This window comes from Littorina saxatilis, unplaced genomic scaffold, assembly GCF_037325665.1.
Source record: "Littorina saxatilis isolate snail1 unplaced genomic scaffold, US_GU_Lsax_2.0 scaffold_3327, whole genome shotgun sequence".
NCBI lineage: Eukaryota > Metazoa > Mollusca > Gastropoda > Littorinimorpha > Littorinidae > Littorina > Littorina saxatilis.
The window spans coordinates 1-7813 of NW_027126556.1; the positions used below are offsets into that span (position 1 = coordinate 1).

The 7813-nt window shown below is 39.6% G+C and overlaps 1 protein-coding gene across 1 annotated transcript; it reads right to left on the minus strand.

Annotated features, from left to right (window-relative positions):
- Positions 1-6: 6 nt before the first annotated feature.
- LOC138954992 (cholecystokinin receptor type A-like) lies at positions 7-5311 on the minus strand (the record flags this gene model as incomplete). The annotated part of the gene is given in 3 exon segments (XM_070326723.1): positions 7-1494; positions 4174-4476; positions 5116-5311. Coding segments are annotated over 3 exon segments (712 nt in total), but the record flags the coding sequence as incomplete, so codon positions are not given.
- Between the last annotated feature and the right edge of the window lie 2502 nt (positions 5312-7813).

Here is a 7813-nt window from a genome sequence, read left to right on the forward strand (position 1 = left end):
TATATATTTCACTCTGTCTGTTTGTCCGCACTTACAAGATCTAGTAAGATCTCTTGTGTTGATCGTTCTTGTCTTTTTCTACAACAACACCAACATCCAACATACGAGTAAATGACATACATGACATTCTGTTCATCAAGGATAGCACAAGAGGCATAATAAAAGAAGAAGCATTCATGCTGATTCACCGTTTCACAAGGGAATGTGTGTGGAATAATTGTGCAAGACGAACTGATAGGTAGTATGATTGCAACTGACGATCATCAGTCTGTATCAAATACAATTAATATACAAATATCGAACGAGTGGAAGGAGTTTGGGAGAAGGAGGGGGGGGGGTCTTTGAAAAACACCGAGATAAAAATATGTAAGGGTTCTTACAGGCTCTCTCTCTCTTAATTTCCTAAGTATAACACATCTGCCTAGGTTTCACAGAAACGTCACAGGTAAGGGTTTTAAATAATTTTGGACCGTTTAAGATATCATTTTTACAATCTCATCGACATGGATCAACCTTGAGATGTATTACTGTAGACGCTGTCTAAAGTAAATGGACAGGTTTTTTTTTTTTTTTTTTTTTTTTTTTTGCGGTGTAAAACGCACACACGTGTAAGAACTGTAAACTAATATTCTGCTGTTAAGATGTGTGTAATAATATTACAGTGGTACCCGTAATGAAAGAACAGCCTTGGAGACAAGCCGAAAATATGACCTTACACAACAGATATACCAGAATTCAATATACAACATTAAGCTGTCTTCTTTTCGAAGGTGTTCACACATGGGAAGAACCTCACAATAGACAAACCAATGTACTTCAAGTATCCCTATATTTAACTGTTACAACATTTTACACAACCATCTTTTTTTCGTTGATCACAACACAACATCACCCACCCCCTACCCAACCCCGCAATATATTATTTTTTGTTTTTCCTGATGAAGCATCCAGAAGCGAAAATTCGTTATCGTCTTGTGTCGTCTTTGTATCGGTGAGTACAGTAATCCTTTGTTTTTTTTAACTTTATTTGTTGTTGTTGAAAGTCAAAATGTTTATCCAGCCCCATCCAACCCCACACATATATATTTTGTTAAAAGTCAAAATGTTCATCCAGCTCCATCCAAGCCCACAAATATATATATATAATCTTGTTGAAAGTCAAAATGTTCGTCCAGCCCCATCCAACCCCACAAATATATATAATCTTTTTCAAAGTCAAAATGTTCATTCATAATGTTCACCACAAAAGTATATATATATATATTTGGTTAAAGTCAAAATTCACCCAGCAATTTCGCTGTCCGTTTCACAACCGTTGATTTTGCTGAGCACGAGGGAGCTGGCTTGAGCACGTTCAGGGATGGAGGCGCCCGCGGCCTGCACGCTGTGGGTGCTGAGGCGGTGAATGGACACGCGGGGCACAGAGAGGTGGCGCCCCTCGCTGTCACTGAACACAGACGGGGAGCGGGCGCTTGACAATGCGGAGGGTACAGGCTGAAAACAATCGAAAACAAACGGGAGACGTTAGGAAACTTAAAAGATGTAAGACTGTATTACATTATACAATAGAAAAAAAAGTAGATTCCATGAAAGCAATCTCATCTGAAAGAAACACCCCCGAGAGTAGATGTTAGCCCGAAACCCGGTCCTAATATTGCCACGTTAAAAAAAAAAAGAAGCTCTAAGTAGTTTCCAGGAAACCAATCTCACCTGAAAGGAGCACCTCAAGGTTATACAGACACACACGCACGCTGAACCGCAAAAACACACACACAAACAATCACGCCCGCAAGCACACACACACACATATATACATACACACACACACACACACACACACACACACACACACACACACACACACAACACACATACACACACGTGATCCCACACACACACACCACGCACACACAATCACATTCCCGCCCGCATACACATGTGTGCGTGCAGTGCTAATATGTTGACCCTCATCTTGTCCTACTTTTTTCAGTGTTTTAAGGAACTCTAAGTTAGTAAGTAGCTTTTAAAACACCAATCTCACCTGACAGGAACACCTCAAGTGGATGTTGGGCCAAACCTGGTCCTACTTTTTGTCACAGTGTTTTAAATGAGCTCTGAGTGGTTTTCAGAAAACAAATATCACCTGACAGGAACACCTCCATTGCATGTTAGCCCCAACCGGGTCCTACTTTTTCACGGTGTTTAAAATGAGATCTGAGTAGTTTCCAGGATACAAATATCACCTGAAATGAACACCTCCAGTAGATGTTAGCCCCAACCTGGTCCGACTTGTTCACTTTTTTGTTAAAGGAGCTCTAAAAAGGTTTCAAGAACCAACGTTAATACCACCTGAAAGGAACAGCTGATACAACGAATAATGTAACAAAAACGAATAATGTAACAATTGTTACATTATTCGTGGCGGATGTAGCTTTTCCTTGAAATTGCTATCGAGATTTTCTCAATAAATATAATTCACTAGGAAACACTAGACTGATATTTATTGTGATGCACACAAATTCGTGCGTAATGATGCGAATGACCCTTCACCCAGTGAGGTCAAGAACAAAGGGTTTATAAGAGTGTCCAGGAGAAATTATTTTTGCTTTCTTACATTCGAGTTTTTTTTTATCGGGAGACTCCGGATATAAGAAATATTTTTCTCTTATCGGAGGAAATACAAATGTCATCATATTTTTGGAAATGCATTGCATTATATGCCCGCAGGCAGGTGCATGAATGTGTATGTGATAATGAATATTTAAGTTTGTAAATGTGCGTGCGAATTAATATGTGTATTTTAATGTATTATTCTCGACTTGTAGTAGGGTTTGGGACATAGCACATGGTGGCCGCCATTATTAGCCTCGGCTTTCTCATATGTGTGTGGGGCTTCAACCCTCCTGTTAAAATACACGTGGAAAAAACACTTTTGGACAGGAATTAAGATAAGTGTCGTCGCGGTTTGTTTGCTTGTTTTGGGATGGTTTTTTTTCCGACATCAGGTCCAATCTTTTTCGTTCTGTAACTTGTTCTTTTCTTTGATTCTATGTTCCTAAACCTTTATTCGTATGAATATGCGGTTAACAATTCATTAATCCTTATTAAAAAAATTATTATAAATTCAACTGTAGTCTTTTGTCAAAAAATCGTTCTATATGATTGTAGATAAAAGTCTTGTGTATCTTTGTGTCAAATATCATGCATTTCTTATTTATGATGTCGCTGTAAAACCGTTTCCTAGAAATCCTATATGGCGGTTGTTTCCATAGCAACGGCAATCTGTGGCCATTCATTTTCACAATTTTTCCATTCATTTTTATAAGTTACTTCAATAACTACCCAGAAAACTAGGTTATTCCGTGTATTCTCCAAGTTTAATTTTAGTGCCACGCATCGCCTTAAAGAGCTCTAACTAGTTTCCAGGAAAGTAATCTCACGTGAAAGGAACACCTCTAGTTGGCCCCAACCGGGTCTTACTGTGGTTTTTTTTAAAGGAGCTCAAAGTAGTTTTCAGGAAAGCAATCTCACCTGAAACGAACACCTCTAGTTGGCCCCAACCGGGTCTTACTGTGGTTTTTTTTAAAGGAGCTCAAAGTAGTTTTCAGGAAAGCAATCTCACCTGAAACGAACACCTCCGGTAGATGTTATCCCTAACCTGGTCCTACCCTTTTCACAGTGTTTTAATGAGATACAATGCCGATATATGCACAGCCTGGAGGTGACCTTACGAGTATTTTTCCTCTGTGGACATGACTACGTCACCAAGGCAAACTTATTTTCGACGTTCTTTGTCATTTCATCCATTTCATCGGGAAACATACACAAGAAGTTACAGAACGTGTACATGACGTCATTTGTGACGTCTTCTTAAATTTTGTTTCGCTTTTGACGTCAAAGATTTCGCTGTAGAGGGTAGGGTCAAAAAGTGACTTGTTCGATGTCGTATCTCTTTAAATGAGCTCTAAGTAGTTTCAAGGAAAGCAAGCTCACCTGAAAGGAGCACCTCCAGTAGATGTTAGCCCAACATTTGTCACGGTTGTTTAATGGAGCTCTAAGTAGTTTCCAGGAAACCAAGCTCACCTGAAAGGAACACCTCCAGTAGATGTTAGCCTAACATTTTTCACGGTTCTTTAATGGAGCTTTAAGTAGTTTCCAGGAAACATAGCTCACCTGAAAGGAGCACCTCCAGTAGATGTGGGCTCCATTCACGTCCTTGAGAGGCGGCTTCCTCAGCACGCAGCGCCACACCGTGTTGCGGAACGACTCGCGGAAGTTCTTGGACATGAAGCCGTACACGATGGGGTTGAGGGTGCTGTTGATGTAGGCCATTAGCCAGAACACCTGCCTCATGGGCTTCAGCCAGCCCAGGTGAAGCTGCTCCAGCACGTCGAAGGCCACCATCACGTTGTTGAAGAGGATGGGTCCCCAGCACACGGCGAACAGGACCACAACTGCCACTAGCATCTTCACCACCTGGAACGGAACAGTAAGTCAATAAACAGTGAAGGACATATCCGTGTACAGCATACCAGCCGCTTCAGCACATCGAAAACCACCAACATCGTGGTAGAGAGAACGAGGCCACATCATGCCATGCTTCGATGAAATTGATTGAAATGTTGGTCAAGCAATCTTTGACGAAGCCCCGACTATGGGATTGCATTTCAGCTTGGAAGCTTAAAATATAATTACCGAGTTTGGTTATTGAAATTTTCCAAATTCTAATTAAAATTAAATAGCTAGTAATCGATTCAAAAATGATTTCATCTTATTCTTTATCCTCTCCTGAATCCAAAATAATATAGATATGCAATGTTTGGATTAAAAACAAGCTCACAAAGTTTGAAAGAATATTTTTTTAAATTCTTTTGCTGTTAGGCGCAAGCACTAGTGCACTAAACTGGCTTGTCACTTCAAGCGATCAACGGGCCGGTACGCTTTTCACGTGACCGTGTTAGTGATTTCTCTGCCGCGGGGTATCGGCAAAGGTATTGTCTTGGTGAAACATTGCAGTGCGTTCATTTTCATTCTGTGAGTTTGGCAGATTGACTAAATGTATTAATTTTGCCTTACGCGACTTGTTGTGTCTGTGTGTGGTAAAACGTGACCCACCTGTTTTCGCGTGGCGTCTTCTGTCTGTGGCGAACGCTTGCACCTCCCTCCGTTCTGCGCCTGGCGAACCACCTGACGTAGTTCTCGGTGCAGACAGGCCTCGGCGCTGGCCCCTGCTGCGCCCGCCGCTCCGGTGGGGGTTGAAAGGAACGGCATCAGACTCTGCTGGCTAGGCTCTGAGCGAATGGTGTGACTGCTGAAAAGAGTGAACACAAAATGGATTTTGAGATTAAAAAACAAGAAAGGTTAAGAATAAACAAGTCGCGTAAGGCGAAAATACAACATTTAGTCAAGTAGCTGTCGAACTCACAGAATGAAACTGAACGCAATGCAACGCAGCAAGACCGTATACTCGTAGCATCGTCAGTCCACCGCTCATGGCAAAGGCAGTGAAATTGACAAGAAGAGCGGGGTAGTAGTTGCGCTGAGAAGGATAGCACGCTTTTCTGTACCTCTCTTCGTTTTAACTTTCTGAGCGTGTTTTCAATCCAAACATATCATATCTATATGTTTTTGGAATCAGGAACCGACAAGGAATAAGATGAAAGTGTTTTTAGATTGATTTCGAAAATTTAATTTTGATCATAATTTTTATATTTTTAATTTTCAGAGCTTGTTTTTAATCCAAATATAACATATTTATATGTTTTTGGAATGAGAAAATGATGGAAAATAAGATGAACGTAAATTTGGATCGTTTTATAAAAAGAATAATTTTTTTTACAATTTTAAGATTTTTAATGACCAAAGTCATTAATTAATGTTTAAGCCACCAAGCTGAAATGCAATACCGAAGTCCGAACTTCGTCGGAGAGTACTTGACCAACATTTCAATTTGGTTGAACAATGAGAGCCTGACAGTGCCGCCTCAACTTTCACGAAAAGCCGGATATGACGTCATCAAAGACATTTATCAAAAACATGAAAAAAACGTCTGAGGATATCATACCCAGGAACTCTCATGTCAAATTTCATAAAGATCGGTCCAGTAGTTTAGTCTGAATCGCTCTACACACACAGACAGACAGACAGACAGACAGACAGACAGACACACATACACCACGACCCTCGTCTCGATTCCCCCCTCTATGTTAAAACATTTAGTCAAAACTTGACTAAATGTAAAAAGAAACAAGTCGCGTAAGGCGAAATTACTACATTTAGTCAAGCTGTCGAACTCACGGAATGAAACTGAACGCACTGTAGTTTTTCACCAAGACAGTACAGCTTCGTCAATCCCCGCGAGAAGGAAATCGCTCACCTTCCACGTGCAAAACGCAGTGAAATTAACACGCCAGAATAGCGCGGTAGCGTATTGTGCTAAGCAGGAAAGCGCGCTTTTCTGTATTCTTGTTAACTTTCGGAGCTTGTTTTGAATACAACCTATCATATCTATATGTTTTTGGAATCAGGAAATGATAAAGAATAAGATGAAATCATTTTTGGATCGATTTCTTAAAGTTTTATTGTAAGACTAATTAATCTATTTTCGTTAATTGTGATCACATTTTAAGAGTAAACATGACATATGTATATATTTTTAGATTCAGAATATGATGAAGAATACGATGCAATCAATTTTAAATCTGTTTGCGAAAAATCGATTTTAATGACAACTTTAATGAGCAAACTCATTAATTAATTTTTAAGCCTCCAAGCTGAAATGCAATACCAAAGTCCGGGCTTCGTCGAAGATTACTTGATCAAAATTTCAACCAATTTGGTTGAAAAATGAGAGCGTGACAGTGCCGCCTCAACTTTCACGAAAAGCCGGATATGACGTCATCAAAGCTATTTATCAAAAAAAAAGAAAAACCGTCTGGAGATACCATACTCAGGATCTCTCATGTCAAGTTTCATGAAGATCGGTGCAGTAGTTTTCTCTGAATCGCTCTACACACACACACACACACACACACACACACACACACACACACACACACACACACACACACACACACCACGACCCTCGTCTCGATTCCCCCGTCTACGTTAAAACATTTAGTCAAAACTTGACTAAATGTGAAAAGGTAAGTTGTTGGAACGTTTGTTATTGCCAAACAATAACAACCGTTCCAACAACTTACTTTTCTTGTTTTTTGATTCTGAATTTTGGAACGTTGGCAGTCTCTTTGTTTTTACAAGAAAGGTTAGTTATTGGAAATTTTCACAAGGAGCAAAACGCTAGGTAGGCTTTGAACGAATGGTGTGACTTCTGAAAGAGTGAACACAAAAAGATGTTTAGATTAAAAATAACAAAGGTTAATTTTTGTAAAGTTTTACAAGGAGCAAAACGAAACATTCATTTATATACATCGAGCCATTCGTCTTTGTTGTAGATGGACAAAGGAATCACAACGAGATTCGTTTCTTTGATCTGAAGATGTCATGAGTCCAGAATCAAGAAGGCGAGAGTCCATTGTCTATTCTCGAATCAAAATCCATTCAAATGAACTAATTACTGAAATTACTTGATTACCTCAAGACGGCAAGAATCCAAAATCAAGATGGCGAGAGTCCATAGTCTATTTTCGAATCAAAATCTATTGAAATGAATTGATTACTGCAATGATGAAAGAACTGAGCCCATGTCAACATGGAACTTATCCTGGGAGCAATTAAAGATATTGCAATTGGATTAAGAAAACATTTGTAAGCATTCATTCTTCAGTGTTCAACGTTTAGTAAATGATACTGA